Below are 17180 nucleotides of genomic sequence, written 5' to 3'. Positions count from 1 at the left end.
AGCCGTGGGTCACAGGCGCGCCCACGACCCGGTCCGAAGCTGCGGGACCCGCGGACCCGATCGCCGCTGGAGTCCCGCGATCGGTCTCCGGAGCTGAAGAACGGGGACAGCTGTGTGTAAACACCGCTTCCCCGTTCTTCACTGTGGCTCCGTCATTGATCGTGTGATCCCTTTTATAGGGGGACACAATCGATGACGTCACACCTACAGCCACAACCCCCTACAGTTGTAAACACACTTCAGGTCACACATAACCCCTACAGCGCCCCCTGTGGTTAACTCCCAAACTGCAATTGTCATTTTCACCATAAACAATACATTTTTTAATGCATTTTTTTGCTGTGAAAATGACAATGGTCCCAAAAATGTGTCAAAATTGTCCGAAGTGTCCGCCATAATGTCGCAGTCACGAAAAAAAATCGCTGATCACTGCCATTAGTAGTAAAAAAATGTTTTTCTATAAAAATGCAATAAAACTATCCCCTATTTTGTAAACGCTATAAATTTTGCTCAAACCATCCGATAATCGCTTATTGGGATTTTTTTTTTTTTACCAAAAATAGGTAGAAGAATACGTATCGGCCTAAACTGAGGAAAAAAAATTATGTTTTATATATTTTTTGGGGATAATTATTATAGCAAAAAGTAAAAAATATTGCATTTTTTTCAAAATTGTCGCTCTATTTTTGTTTATAGCGCAAAAAATAAAAACCGCAGAGGTGATCAAATACCACCAAAAGAAAGCTCTATTTGTGGGGGGAAAAGGACGCCAATTTTGTTTGGGAGCCATGTCGCACGACCACGCAATTGTCGGTTAAAGCGACGCAGTGCCGAATCGCAAAAAGGGGCAAGGTCCTTTAGCTGCATTTTGGTCCGGGTCTTAAGTGGTTAAAATAGCATATTGGTCAAAATATTTTATTTTGTTTGTTGCTTTATCAATGGATATGATAGGTGGCTTGGCAGGGATAAGTTAAACTTGTGCATGGACTGCCTGCATCTAGCATTTTATCTCTGGTGATATCATGAATGCAGTGCAGCATAGAAATTGTAATTTATGGGTTCTGGCAGTGAAGACATTGGGTCAAATGTGTGTCTAAAGAAGATTCCTTCCTCATTCAGAGTCTTAGTTTTCAGTTCATCAGAAAATGCGAACACCCAACTTCCTCCACCCCCGCACCCAACTTCCTCCACCCCCGCACCCAACTTCCTCCACCCCCGCACCCAACTTCCTCCACCCCCGCACCCAACTTCCTCCACCCCCGCACCCAACTTCCTCCACCCCCGCACCCAACTTCCTCCACCCCCGCACCCAACTTCCTCCACCCCCGCACCCAACTTCCTCCACCCCCGCACCCAACTTCCTCCACCCCCGCACCCAACTTCCTCCACCCCCGCACCCAACTTCCTCCACCCCCGCACCCAACTTCAATATATTATCAACAAGGGACATTGGTGCGCACTAAGGCTCATGTTAGCCAGACTGTCATCCACATTAAGAAAGAGAGTCAGCACATTGTCGGTCTCTCTGTCAAAGTTTGAATGTAACCTGAAGATCTAAAGAACAGAAGATCTAACACGTTTCATCTGGTATGGTCTTACTCATAGCTGAAGAAGAGCCATTCCAGATGACATGCGTTATCTGTCCTGTCTATGACCAGCATTATCACGTTTTCACAAAGTCACTCTGAAATTGCATTGTGATTGTGTTTCCTGAGTTTACCAAAGTTTATTTTTTTTTATTTTTTTTACTTTAAATTCTTTCAGGCCTGCAGCTAAAGCCATTCCACAAACCTCTGCAACACATCAGGGACTGGGCAGAGATTGTTAATGAGCTCACCATCCTGGACCCCCAGAGGGAGACTCCGCAGCTCTTCCTACGCAGGGACGTGAAGTTACCGCTGGACGTGGAGAAAAAGGTAAAGGCAATAACACCCAGTGAGAGTGGGGGGGGGGGGGCAGAACAGAGAGCTGTGACTAACAGTCACCACCTCTCTGCTCACGGTTCCAACTGCCTTGAGACCATTGACAAGATTCTGCTTTGTAGTTCTGGGCTGATTCCTCACCGTTCTCATGATCATTACATGGTTTAATAGTAGGCGAAGTTGAAAAAAGTACATCTAATAGTTTTTTTAAAGCGTAGTTCCACCCAAAAGTGGAACTTCTGCTTTAAGCACTCCTCGCCCCCTTACATGCCACATTTCGCATGTAATTTTTTTTGGGGGGGGGGAGTGGGGGCTTCAGTAGGAGTGGGACTTCCTGTCCCAGTTCCTACTTCCACCCAGGGACCGCCTAGGCAACTCCTCCTCTGCCCCTAGGCGGCTCCTCCACTCCTAGAGCGCAGCGCGACTCGCGCATGCGCAGTGAGTGCCTGGCCGTGAAGCCAAAAACTGTCACGGCCGGGTTCCCACACTGTGAATGGAGGCGCCAGTGAAGAGGAGCGGAGTGGAGCAGGTAAGTGTCTGTTTAATAAAAGCCAGCAGCTACACTTTTTGTAGCTGCTGACTTTTAATAAGCGGTAAAATGCTGAAACTCTGCTTTAAATATCGATGCTCCCCGCTGAAACCATCGCCTGTGCAATAGTGTGCATTTGCTCGTGCAAATGAGTTCCACATACTAACTGCTCTTACAGTAAAGAACCCTCTACGCAGTTTAAGGTAATTCATTAAAACTCTGCGAGACTCTTTGGGCCAGATTCAGGTAGACTCGCCTATCTTTAGGCGGGTGTAGCGTATCTCACATACACTACGCCACAGTAAGTTTGAGCAGCAAGTTGTGTATTCACATAGAACTTGCGCTTAAACTTACGACGGCGCAGTGTAACTGGGCCGGCGTAAGCCCGCCTAATTCAAAATAGGCTGGTTGGGGGCATGTACTATGTAAAATAGTAGTGACCCCACGGTTTTGACGTTTTTAACGAACGGCGCATGGGCCGTCCGTGGACATATCCCAGTGTGCATGCTCCAAATGACGTCGGCAAATCGTCATGCTTTCGACGTGAATGTAAATTGCGTCCAGCCCTATTCGCGAACTACTTGCGCAAACAACGTAAAAAATTCAAATTTCGTTGCGGGAACGACGGCCATACTTAATATTGGCTGCGCCTCATAGACCCAGGGGTAACTTTACGCTGAAAAAAGCCTAACGTAAACAACGTAAAAAAATGCGCCGGGCGGACGTACGTTTGTAATCAGCGTATCTACCTAATTTACATATTCCTCGCTGAAATCGACGGAAGCGCCACCTAGCGGCCAGCGTAAATATGCAGCCTAAGATACGACGGTGTAAGAGACTTACGCCGGTCGGATCTTGGGGAAATCTATGCGTAACTGATTCTAAGAATCAGGCGCATAGATACGACGGCGCCCAAACGGACTTACGACGGCCTATCTGGAGATACGCCGTCGTAAGTCTCTGGGAATCTGGCCCTTTGACTCTTCAGACGCTACCATTGTCGGCAATTGCCACTGATTTGATATGCCAAATGTCATCAATGTGAACCAGGGCTTAAGAGAGTGCTCCTAATCTCAGCTTGTTGCCTGTATAGAAGACAACTGGGAGCCAGAAATCTTGCTGATTGATAGGGGATCAAATACTTATTTCACGTATTACAATGCAAATCATTTTTATAACTTTTTTTAAATGCCTTTTTCTGGATACAGTAAAACCTTGGTTTACGGCATAATTCGTTCCAGAAACATGCTTGTAATCCAAAGCACTTATATATCAAAGCACTTTTTTTACAGGGTATAAAAGAGAAGAGAGGCGCCTCTAAGTGTAGCAATATGTTGCTAAATGTTGTACCTTCATTAAATGTAACCATATTGCTACACTTAGAGGCTCCCCCCCCCACTGTAGCACCATGGCTGAATCTACTCCTGTAGGGACCCAAGGGGTGCAGTGTTTTATATAGTCATATTGTTACAGAGGAGAATTTCATGAGCATCTTGCAGTTAACTCTGTGTCTGTGCTTTATCCCAGATTGAAGACCCCTTGTCCATTCTGATTCTGTTCGATGAGGCTCGGTACAACCTGCTGAAAGGTTTTTATCCGTCTCCAGATGTGAAACTCATCACCCTGGCCAGCCTGCTTCTTCAGATCGTATACGGGAACTATGAAAGCAAGAAGCACAAGCAAGGGTTCCTCAAGTAAGTGATGTCAGGGGTGTTGGAGGCAACGCTGTATCCTGGCCTAGGCCAACAAAGCCCAGGCCTGGGGCAGCACGAAAAGAGTCCCCGCCTGCTTGTGCTACACTGTTATGCCGCGTACACACGATCGGTCAAACCGATGAGAACAGTCTGATGGACCGTTTTCATCGGACCAAACCGATCGTGTGTGGGCCCCATCGGTTATTTAGCCATAGGTTAAAAAAAAGCCATCTTGTTTTAAATTTTAAAATCCACGCATGCTCAGAATCAAGTCGACGCATGCTTGGAACCATTGAACTTCGTTTTTTTCAGCACGTCGTTGTGTTTTACGTCACCGCGTTCTGACACGATCGTTTTTTTAAACGATGGTGTGTAGGCACGACTGACCATCAGTCAGCTTCATGGGTTAACCGATGAAAACGGTCCATCAGACTGTTTTCATCGGATGGACCGATCGTGTGTACGCGGCATAGGTGTAACGCAAGCTGCTTCTAATTTTGACTGTCCTATCATCCTGGACTACAAACCTCCCTCACTGTGCTATGTTTTCTGCTGCACCATTGGCATGGTTATATCTTCTTAGTCCTCTCCATGAAATTATCAGAAATTTGGGCTTAAAGTAGAACTATAGGCAACATTTTTTTTTTTTCATTTTGGCTAGAGTAAGGGAGGGTTATAGCCCCTGTCAGTTTATTTCTTACCATCCCTGTCCCATTGCAGAGATTTCCCTTCACTTCCTGCCCCATAGCCAAACAGGAAGTGAGAGTAAATCTCTGCAAATTAAGGGAATTCATTGCTCCCCCCCCCCCCCAGGCCCTAAGAACTAGTGTCCCTACTCCAAAATTTTAGGATGGGTCTTAAACAGAAAGGGGTGACTCATATTTAAATTGGGGTGCACGAGTTTAGTCAGGCCTAGGGCAGCACAAAACCTAAATACACTACTGGTTGGAGGGTTACATAGTCTGTGCTGGACCCCTGGCAGCTGCTGGACAATGGCCGATGTTTGATAGGACAAGGTGTAGTAGCCAATAACAAACATCTCTGATCCAGAGATACCTCTGTCTCTCGCAGATCAGGAAAATCAGATTAGACCTGATCAACATACTTTGAGGTCATTTAATTATTGAAGCCAAGGTGGTTGGCCTAACAGCCAGGCAGTTGGCATTTTCAGAATACAAAGTCCTTGCTTCACTACCAGAATGCTTGCTCCAGTAAATAGTGAAGAAAGAATTAGAATCACAGCCATGGAGTCTGCACCTTCTAAATTTGTCAAACTTGCTGGTCTGACTACAGCAACACAGTTTTTGATTGGTTACTGCACTTACAGTAAAAGCACACGCCTTTAAAGGATGAGTTCACCTTCTTTTTAAAAAAAAATAAAATAAATACACATATTTATTCAGGTAAAATGTGCTTTTCTTTTTTCTTTTTTTTCTTTTTTTAGGAGCCCGTAAAGCAATGCACCAGAGATCAGCAGATTATGGGTGCAATCTCCTGTAGACTGTCTGCCTGTACCTTGTACAGGAAGATTCAGTGAACTACCTAGAGGGCTCATTAGTGCCCCATTAGTTCATCAATAACTACAAGTTGTCAGTCGCAAAGTCTGATGCTAGTTGTAGTTCTCCCATTCGCATTTTATTTTTACTTGTGACAGCGAGTGTGGGGGCTGCTCATTTACTTACATGTTACACCCGTATAGGGCTGCAACTAACGATTATTTTCATAATCGATTAGTTGGCCGATTATTGTTTCGATTAATCGGATAATAGCCTAAAAAAAAAAAAAAAATCAAATTTTTTTGGGGCCAATTTGTTGTTGGGCAGATTACAAAACACAAATTGCAGCAAAAACACATCCTGCAGCTTCTCCATTGAAGTATATTGAACCAAAAAAAAAAAAATAGCACCGTTTTGCATTAAAAAGTCCCCGTCCTTTCCAAATACGCAGCAGCTGAAAAAAAAATCATGGATGTGAACATGTCCCATAGGAAAACATGTAAATGAACTGTAGTGTGTTTCTGCTTAAAGTACCAAAAATCAGAGGTGTGAACCCAGGCCTGAGATATTTAGTAACATAATGGGGTTAAAAAAACTAAAATAAGTACAAAAAGAGCAAATAATCGCTACTGTAAGGGGTTCATTTTTTTACTGTGGGACAGTGAAAGTAATATTTACAGTAGCGATTTTGCTTTTTTGTACTATAAAGGGCTAATTTTAGTTTTTTTTTAACCCCATTATGTTACTGGCCGATTAATCGATTATGAAAATTGTAATCGATTAATTTCATAATCGATTAGTTGTCGATTAATCGATTAGTTGTTTCGGCCCTACACCCGTATGCAGTGTAGAACGTGTTATGAAAGCTGAACTTCTCCTTTGAATTGAAGCAAAACTCCAGGCAAACCGCTAAATACACAGATAATGCATATTATGCCTCGTACACACGATCGCGATTTCTGGCAAGAAAACCAAGTTTGTTTTTTTTCAGCAGGAAAACGGCTGAAATTTGTCTTGCATACACACGGTTACACTAATCTTGGCTGAAATTCCGAACGTCGGGAACGCAGTGACATACGTACAGGACGTACAACGAGCCGAGATCAATGAAGTTCAATAGGCAGTTCGGCTCTTCTGCTTGAATCTGAGGATGTGCATTTTTGCGCGTTATAATTGCATACAGAGGAGCGCGATTTGCAACAGGAATTTCTCCTGTCCTGAAAATTGAGATCCTGCTCTCAATCTTTTCTTGGCCGGAATTGTGAAAGAAAAAATGTACGATGGAGCATACACACGATCAGAATTCGCGACGCACTTTTCTCTTCGGGAATCGCAATCCTGTGTGCAAGGCATAAGAGAGCAAAGGATTTATTTGTCCAACCAGTCTTGACATTTACACAGCTCCCCACACAGCACAGGGACTGTTTGGCAGGGCAGGAGACCTGATTTTTTTTTTTTATTATTATATTTTGCAATTCATTATTACTTGCAGGTCTCTTCTCCAGCCCCAGTCTGTGACTGGACAGTAAAAAGAGAAGCAGTAAACTGATGAACTCCTCTTTCTGTCACTCTGCTCTCTCTTATCAGTATGCTCCCTAGTTAGGTCATGAGTACTACAGCACACCTGATTGGCTCCTTGTGCTGCTTCTCTCTCTTATGGTTTGAGCTCTGCTGTATAGGAAATTGTGAGAGGCTGCTACCAAGTCAAATTTGGGTATATACATTTTAGTTTTGTTTTAATACAGAGCTGCATTTAATTTTTTTTTTTTTTTTTTTTTTTTTATATCTGCCTGGAGTTCAGTTTTAAATAAAGCCAGGGGAGTCTCTAATTCAATGTTCTCTTTTTCTTCTTGCTGTCCAGTGAAGAGACTTTGAAGTCTATTGTACCGAACACGAAGCTGAAGAGTAAAGCTCCGCACTGGACAAGTCGCATTCTCCACGAGTACAAGGTGAGCCAGGTTCTGGGGTACAGTCCTTGGAGGTCTCTGTTCTGTATTCCATGTCTCCACCAATAAGTCCCCCAGCACCAGTGACTGTTTGGCAGTAATGGTCTACCTGCTAATTATTATAAACCTGGAGGGTGCAGAGGTCCAATCAAAGCACTATGGAATCAAATACGTTTTTGTATTGTTAAAAAAAAAAAAAAAAAAAAAAAAAAATATATATATATATATATATATATATATATACATAAAATTATATTTGCCTGCTCTGTGCAATGGTTTTGCACATAGCCATCCCAATTCTCCTCTTCTGGGGTCCTCCGACTGTGCTCCTGGCTCCTCCTTTTCTTGGTGTACTCCATAGGAAGCCACTTCCTATGGGGCCCTATCATTAGAAGGACCATAACTGGAGCGCTGGTATACAGCCAGGAGGAGGAGGATGGGAGATGGCACAGAGAAAAGGGCAACTTAAAAGCCCAGTGGGGAAGCCGGGGTACAACCCATTGTGCCCCAGATGCGATGGCACCTCCAGCACCTTTTTCCACCTTATGTGGGCTTGCCCGGTGATACAGGGCTACTGGTCACAGATTGTGAAATGTATTCATGACGAGATGGGGTCTCCCCTGACGCTGTGCCCCAAGCAATGTTTGCTGGGGGTGTTCCCAGACTCGGACAAATACCACAAAATATTCCTCCAGGAGTCGCTGTTTGCGGCGAGATTATTGATAGCTCGTAAATGGCTTCGAACCACGCCCCCGTCTATCCAGGAGTGGATAGTTGCGGTTAATTCTGTGTTACCGTATAAGAAAGAAATCTATGCTCCTAGAGGATGCCCGGCCAAATATGACAAGGTGTGGAATGACTGGGTGGAGAATGCTGCTACCTGCAATGCCCTGCCCGATTGAGCTTGCTGACCCGCCCCCCTGGCCCAAATGTGAACCATGACTATGTATCTGACTGGTCCCCTTGCTTTCCTTTGTCTCTGTGTGCTCATGGCTGCACGGTGCCTTTGGGATGATAATTGCACTGTACTTCCAATGTTCACTGTATGCATTGACTCCTGTATTTTCCTTGTCTCACCTGCACGAGATGTACTTTTATATATTCTGTATGTCATTTCTTCTTTCAATAAAACACCAAGTTGTTTGTAAAAGCCCAGTGGGGGAAATGTCCACAAAGCTGCCTGAATTGGACCAAACGGTTCTTTCTCCTCTCTCCTATGGGGGTGCAATCCTAACCACGCTGCCTGCGTCCATAGACCTCAACAGCATGTCTCTGCAACCCACCCCCCTCACAAAATTTGATTGACAGCACCAGGAGCCAATGACTCTCTCTGCTGCCATTGTAAGCCGAATGAGAGGAGAAAGCCGCTCTGATGAGCACAGCACTCAATGGGGAAAAGACTTGGGGAAAGTATAAGAGGGTGAGGGGGCGATACAAATAGAGAGACATTTTTTACCTTAATAAAGGGAATGCATCAAGGTAAAAAAAAATGTCCAGCTTTTACAACCACTTTACTGGAGCTGGCTTTGCGCACAGTCCTACTAGAGCAGAAAAATGGCTTTTCCATAAATCTTGTCAAGGTTGGAAGGACACCATTATCTAAAACCTTTGTATGGTGTAGCATTTAACAGCACCCTTCACTGGAAACTCCAAAACTCAGTAGTTTGGTGGGGTGTTCACATACCCTCCCCCGCCCCACCGCCACCATACAGTATAGGCTGGATGGCCAGGTATGCCCAAATAATTGGCTATATTTGGCTGGTGTACATTTGAATGGTAATGATATAGTGACTTATTTCCTTTACAGAATCTGAGTACAAGTGAGGGGGTGAGCAAAGAGATGCACCACCTACAGCGCATGTTCCTCCAGAACTGCTGGGATATTTCCACGTATGGAGCGGCCTTTTTCACTGGTCAGATATTCACCAAGGCTACTTCCAGCAGCAACAAGGTCATCCGAGTCTACGTCAGCATTAACGTCAATGGGCTGCACCTCCTCAACCTGGAGACCAAGGTACCTGGGCATTTGAAAGTTGTGGCTGAGTACAGTAAATGGAAAAGGTTAATATTGATGTAGTCCGTGGTCCGATATCCCCAACAGAATATTCTGTTCTGCTGTGGACAGTACAGTGGCCACAGACTATGCATACTGCAGAACTAATTGCCATGCCCAGGCCACAAGGGAGGAACATTGTCACTATTTGTCCTTGTTGGAGCGGCAGAGACAAAGTACTGCAGCTTGTGGTTGGAATCTCTAGGAGACATAAGATGCCAGTTGTTGATTTAGCCCAACGGGCCACCAAAGCCATTAAGGATATGATTAGACATTGTAGTCTCTAACCACTTAATCCCCAGACCATATTGCTGGTCAAAGACCAGAGCATGTTTTGCGATTCGGCACTGCGTCGCTTTAACTGACAATTGCGCGATCGTGCGACGTGGCTCCCAAACAAAATTGGTGTCCTTTTTTTTCACACAAATAGAGCTTTCTTTTGGTGGTATTTGATTACCTCTGCGGTTTTTAGTTTTTGCGCTATAAATAAAAATAGAGCAACAATTTTGAAAAAAATAAATATTTTTAACTTTTTGCTATAATAAATATCCCCCAAAAATATATAAAAAATAACATTTTTTTTTTCCTCAGTTTAGGCCGATGCATATTCTTCTACATATTTTTCGTAAAAAAAAATCGCAATAAACGTTTATTGATTGGTTTGCGCAAAAGTTATAGCGTTTACAAAATAGGGGATAGTTTTATGGCATTTTTATTAATATATTTTTTTTTACTAGTAATGGCGACGATTTTTTTATTTTTTTTTTTTCGGTACTGCGACATTATGGCGGACACTTTTGACACATTTTTGGAACCATTGGCATTTTTATAGTGATCAGTGCTATAAAAATGCATTGGACTACTATAAAAATGCTACTGGCAGGGAAGGGGTTAACACTAGGGGGCGGGGAAGGGGTTAAGTATGTTCCCTGGGTGTGTTCTAGCTGTAGGGGGGGTGGCCTTACTAGGGGAAATCACTGATCGCTGTTCATACATTGTATGAACAGACGGTCAGGCATTTCTCCCCTGACAGGACCAGGAGCTGTATGTTTACACACACAGCTCCCGGTCCTCGCTCTGTAACGAGCAATTGCGGGTGCCCGGCGGCGATCGCGCCCGCCAGGCACCCGCACGGGAGTCGGGGACGAGCGGAGGGCACGCGCCCCTAGTGGCCCTGTTAGAGAGCCGACGTAAAGCTACGGGCTCTCGCGCAGGGGAGCCGACCTGCCGCCGTATAACTGTTATACGGCGGCTGGTCGACAAGTAGTTAAAGATGTAACTCAGATCACTTTATATCATTAATAATTCTTTCTATTTTTTTCATCCTTAATGGCGTTTAATCCATTCTACCCAATGTCAATGATGATAAAAAATGATGAGATTACTGTGACCTAAAATGATACATATGGCCAGTAGCCATTGGGTAGTACATTTTACCTCTGGGTGGTTTGAGGAACATGGTTGTGTGAAGTAAGTATGCGTTGATACGGAGAGAAGTTACAGTGCCTTGAAAAAGTATTCCTACTCCTTGACATTTTCCACATTTTGTCATGTTACTAAAAATGTAAATAAATGCATTTTATGGGGATTTTATATGATAGGCCAACACAAAGTGGCACATAATTGTGAAGTGAAGGAAAATGATAAATGGTTTTCAATTTTTTTTTTGTTTTTACAAATATCTGAAAAGTGTGGCGTGCATTTGTATTTAGCCCCCTTTACTCTGATGCCCCTAACTAAAATCGAGTGGAACCAATTGCCTTCAAAAGTCGCCTAATTAGTAAATAGAGTCCACCTGTGTGTAATTTAATCTCTGTAGCTGTTCTGTGAAGCCCTCAGAGGTTTGTTAGAGAACCTCAGTGAACAAAAAGCATCATGAAGGCCAAGGAACACACCAGACAGATTAGGGATAAAGTTGTGGAGAAGTTTAAAGTAGGGTTAGGTTATAAAAACATATCCCAAGCTTTGAACATCTCATGGAGCTCTGTTCAATTCATCATCTGTAAATAGAAAGAGTATGGCGCAACTGCAAACCTACCAAGACATGGCCGTCCACCTAAACTGACAGGCTGGGCAAGAAGATCATTCATCAGAGAAGCAGCCAAGAGGTCCATGGTAACTCTGGGGGAGCTGCAGAGATCCACAGCTCAGGTGGGAGAATCTGTCCACAGGATAACTATTGGCTGTGCACTCCACAAATCTGCCCTTTATAGAAAAGTGGCAAGAAGAAAGACATTGGCGAAAGAAAGCCATGAGAAGTCCCATTTGCAGTTTGCGAGAAGACATGTGGGGGGACACAGCAAACATGTGGAAGAATGTGATCTGGTCAGATAAGACCAAAATGTAACTTTGTCATGTGTGGCAGAAACACCGCACATCACCCTGAACACACCATCCCCACCGTGAAACATTGTGGTGGCAGCAGGGCCGGCCTTAGGTGTTCAGGCGCCCTGTGCGAGCTAATCCTGTGGCGCCCCCCCCCATCTTCACCCCTCGCCCCCAAGGCATTGTGCAATTTGCCGCCCCCCTGAAAGTGCCGCCTGGTACATTGGTACCATCGGGTCCCATGTGATCATGTGAGCAACTGACTGCGACTTACATTGTGCGAGCTGTGATGGCCGCACGGCGCCCCTATTGCCCATGGCGCCCTGTGCGGCCGCACAGCTCGCACACCCCAAAGGCCGGCCCTGGGTGGCAGCATCATGTTGTGGGGAGGCCTTTCTTCAGCAGGGACAGGGAAGCTGGTCATAGTTGATTGGAAGATGGATAAAGCCAAATACAGGGCAATCTTAAAAGAAAACCTCTTAGAGTCTTCAAAAGACTTGAAACTGGGGTGGAGGTTCACCTTCCAGCAGGACAATGACCCTAAACCTACAGCCAGAGCTACAATGGAATGGTTTAGATCAAAGCATATTCATGTGTTTAATATGGCCCAGTCAAACTCCAGACCTAAATCCAATTGAGAATCTGTGACAAGACTTGAAAACTTGCTGTTTCCAGACGTTCTCCATCCAATCTGACAGAGCTAATTTGCAAATAAGAATGGGCAAAACTGTCACTCTTTACATGTGTAAAGCTGGTAGAGACATCCCCAAAAAGACTTGCAGCTGTAATTGCAGTGAAAGGAGGTTCTACAAAGTATTGACTCAGGGGGGCGCTATACAAATGCACACCACACTTTTCACATATTTATTTGTAAAAAAAAAATGAAAACCATTTTTCATTTTCCTTCCACATCACAATTATGTGCCACTTTGTGTTGGTCTATCACATACAATTTCAATAAAATACATTTATGTTTTTGGTTGTACCATGACAAATTGTAGAAAATTTCAAGGGGTATGAATACTTTTTCTAGGCACTGTACATTCATTCACGCTGGAGCTTTTTAGAATTTAGAGCTGTTGAAGTGATATTTAGTAAAATGTGGAGTGCAGTCTTACAACATAGGATGGTTTTAGCCATCAGGTGTTGGTTAGAGTTAGACAATATGGTTTTCCTATACTTGTAGGGTCCCTCCACTCACAGATCCTTTTTATGTTGCGATTTCAGGCTATGTTGATCAGTCTAAAGTTTGGCGGTTTCAAGTGGCAGTTGGGTGACGGTGACACCTGCTTCCAAATCCACAGCATCCATAATATGGAGAACAAAATGAGTTTCATTGTACATACAAAACAGGTAAGTCTCTGGTGTTCAAGTAAATGTGCCATTCAGCCTTAAGCATTTTGTCATGTTATTCCTGAAGAGGGATGAACAATCCAATTACCGTATATACTTGAGTATACGCCGACCCGAATATAAGCCGAGGCACCCAATTTTACCACAAAAAAAATGGGAAAACGTATTGACTCGAGTATAAGCCTAGGGTGTCCATCTGCATGCCTCACTGTGTCCATGACTAGACTTAGACGGCTTTGAAAAATCGGTGCTCTCCGGCCGTAGGTCCCCCAGACATCAAATTTTGCACACTTGTAGGAGAACTGGGGCTACATGTGTGCCAAGTTTCGGGTCCAGGGGACCTGTTATACCTGAAGGGTTTCACATGTACTGGCACTTTAAGGCTGGCTCCACCCAGCAGTGATGACAAGGGTCAAGGGGTATAGTAGCCATCTTAGAGAGACCACATGTAGGAAGAGATATGTAATGTCCTGAGATGCATGTTCCAGTGTACAGCCTGTACTGAATAAACATCCATTGTTCCAGACCAGAGTCTTGTGTCCCTCACAACACAGAGGATATAACAGGACCTACGACCGGTCAGTACCAGGTCCCCAAAGTTACCAGAGAAATTACCGTTTAACATGGGAGTCTATGGAAGGGGTGTCCGACTTTAAAAAATTGATGCTCCCTGGCCGTAGGTCCCCCGGACAACAAACTTTGCACACTTGCAGAGGAAGAGTTGGGCTACATGTGTGGGGTCCAGAGGACCTACGGTCACCAAAGACCAGGAGATCAGGCGCAAAATGGTGACTCGAGTATAAGCCGAGGGGGGCATTTTCAGCACAAAAAAATGTGCTGAAAAACTTGGCTTATACTCGAGTATATACGGTATTCTGAATAGGCTTTTAGTTTTACACCTGAGCACTGTTGTGTGTCGCCTAAAGCTCGAAAGGGATGTGAGATTCTTTGCGGCAGAATTACATTTTTGGCCCCATAAACTTTAATGGAACTGCCTGAAAAACGAAAAGGTTTTACATGTTTTTTCACGCAACTCCAATTAAAAGTCAAATGTAGGATTTTCAGAAGGGATGAACAGCCGCACTCCAAAGGAACTTCAAAAGTTGTCTTTATTTGTAAAAACAATTGACATACATCACAGAATACAGTCAGAAAAGGCACATACGACGCATTTCACACTGGTTCAGCCATGACTAAGCACTGAACCAGTGTGAAACGCGTCGGCTGTCACTTTTCTGACTGTATTCTGTGATGCATGTCCATTGTTTTTACAAATAAAGACAACTTTTGAAGTTCCTTTGGAGTGCGGCTGTCCATCCCTTCTGAAAATCCTACATTTGCCTAGTGCATTGCCGGCACCTTGGTTTCCTGAGAAGTTCCTAATTGCTCACATGACCCACCTGGAGCGGTGACTCCCTTTCCAATTAAAAGTCTTTGAGGCCAAAAGTGCACTTTACGCATGAGATCTAAATGTGTTTCAATTGATCTAATTTTCGCCACCTGAGTTTTCAGTTGAACAGTGTGGCTGGTCAGTTAGACCTGGATCAAATCTTTGGGATGTAGTCAATACTATACAAATGAAAAACTGAATAATATATATATATATATATATATATATATATATATATATATATATATATATATATATATATATATATATATATATATATATATATATATATATATATATATATATATATATATATATATATATATATATATATATATATATATACACACAGTGTGAGTGCTATGCAGTAATGGAAATTTTTAAGCCAACAATGAAGAAGAACCATAGGTACAACAGTTTCAGCCGTCCCTGCCTTTTCTTGTGTTTTAAACATTTGAACTTGAGAAAGGGTAGGGACGCCCAAAACTGTTGTTCTTATGGATACTTCTAGTTTAAAAATGTATATTTCTGCATTGTGCCCCCCGTCCCAGTTTAAAGTTGGCATTCTGCTCACAGAGCAATTGTAAACAGGATCAAAAAAGATCAGCAGTGAAGTGCATGAATCTTTAACCACTTAAGGACCGCCGCATGACTAAATACGTCGACAGAATGGCACGGCTGGGCACATGGACGTACAGGTTTGTCCCCTTTTAAGAAGCCCAGCCGTGGGTCAGTCCTGTTCTCTGTGACCGTGCCCGCGATCGGGTCACCGAGCTGAAGAAAGGGGAGAGGTAAGTGTAAACAAACCTCTTCCTAGTGAGCCTGTCACTGATCGTCTGTTCCCTGTCATAGGGAACGACGATCAGTGATGTCACACGCCCAACCACGCCCCCCTACAGTAAGAAACACATTAGGGAACACTTAACCCCTTTAGCGCCCCTACAGGTTAACCCCTTCATTGCCAATGTAATTTTCACAGTAACCGTGCATTTTTATAGCACTGTTTGCTGTAAAAATTACAATGGTGTCAAAAATGTCTGATGTGTCTGCCATAATGTCGCAGTCACGATAAATATTGCTGATCGCCGCCATTACTAGTAAAAAATTTTTTTCAAAAATGCCATAAAACTATCCCCTATTTTGTAAACACTATAACTTTCGCGCGAACCAATTTTGTTTTTTTTTCTTTAAACCCAGAGCCTAATTCCTATTTATTTTCTTGTTTTGCTTACAGGCCGGCCTTGTGGTGAAGTTGTTGATGAAGCTGAGCGGGCAGTTTATACCCCCCGGAGATCAGAGCATGACAGAACGATACGGCTATGGGTAGCACAAAGAGGCTGCCATCCACTCTCACCCTCCTCCTGTGTACTGCCTGCTTACACAACGTCTCCAGAGCAATGGACTCTCCCCACCAATGCCTTCAGTACAGACCAAGGGGCAATTACTGCCCATCCAGCTGCTTCTTTTTTTATATATATATTTTTTTATATGTTCCCAAACTTTCCTAGGCCTGAGCCTTGAAATGCTGTAGAATGCTTGTATTTATTAAATATAGTCTTTATATAAAATATGGTTGTTGTTCATCATGGTTTGTTGGTTTTTTCTTACTGTGGTTTTTAATGATTCTTTTTATCACGTTGGGGTGGTATCTTTGCCATGTAGCATTTTATTTAGCGAGTTGGGTAATTTTCACACTTTATAAACGTTATTGGTTTTCCTTCTCTGCCAACATCTACCCCTTCTCAGATGCCTCCCCCTTCTGATATTTGTCCTCAGCAACTTCAACCTCGCTCCGCTCCCCTCTGCTGGCATCCATCCCTCTCCCCAGCCACCTTGCTCCTCTCTCGACTGTCATCCATCCCTCCCCCCAGCCACCTCGCTCCTCTCTCGACTGTCATCCATCCCTCCCCCCAGCCACCTCGCTCCCCTCTGCTGGCATCCATCCCTCCCCCCAGCCACCTCGCTCCCCTCTGCTGGCATCCATCCCTCCCCCCAGCCACCTCGCTCCCCTCTGCTGGCATCCATCCCTCTCCCCAGCCACCTCGCTCCCCTCTGCTGTCATCCATCCCTCCCCCCAGCCACCTCGCTCCCCTCTGCTGGCATTCATCCCTCCCCCAGCCACCTCGCTCCCCTCTGCTGGCATCCATCCCTCTCCCCAGGCTCCTCTCTACTGCCATCCATCCCTCTCCCCAGCCACCTCGCTCCCCTCTGCTGGCATCTATCCCACCCTTGCCCTTAGACCCCTTCTCTGCTGATATCCATCTCCCCCTTCAGCCCCCGGTCACACCGGTGCAATGTGTCATGTGATTAAATTGTTTAAAATCACAAGTTGCACCCTATTGTCCGCAATAGAAGCGGTTCAAAGCGGTGCAACTTTAACGCCATCGGAGTCGCACCGATATGTAAAAGTAGTTCTTGCACTACTTTTAGCAAGTTCAGGTATGACTTGCATAGACATCTGTGCATAAAGTC

General features: G+C 44.2%; 1 protein-coding gene across 1 annotated transcript in view; it reads left to right on the top strand.

Annotated features, from left to right (window-relative positions):
- Positions 1-16294, top strand: part of KRIT1 (KRIT1 ankyrin repeat containing) — a 74572-nt gene extending 58278 nt beyond the window's left edge. The window contains exons 13-18 of the mRNA XM_040352347.1: positions 1765-1916; positions 3979-4145; positions 7503-7590; positions 9395-9601; positions 13193-13318; positions 15943-16294. Of these exons, the coding sequence (XP_040208281.1) occupies positions 1765-1916; positions 3979-4145; positions 7503-7590; positions 9395-9601; positions 13193-13318; positions 15943-16035 (833 nt within the window). The 3' untranslated portion in view covers positions 16036-16294. The remainder of the gene's footprint in view (positions 1-1764; positions 1917-3978; positions 4146-7502; positions 7591-9394; positions 9602-13192; positions 13319-15942) is intronic.
- The last annotated feature ends 886 nt before the right edge of the window (positions 16295-17180 follow it).

This window comes from Rana temporaria, chromosome 5 (genome assembly GCF_905171775.1).
Source record: "Rana temporaria chromosome 5, aRanTem1.1, whole genome shotgun sequence".
Classification (NCBI taxonomy): domain Eukaryota; kingdom Metazoa; phylum Chordata; class Amphibia; order Anura; family Ranidae; genus Rana; species Rana temporaria.
This window is presented reverse-complemented; position numbering and strand designations above follow the sequence as displayed.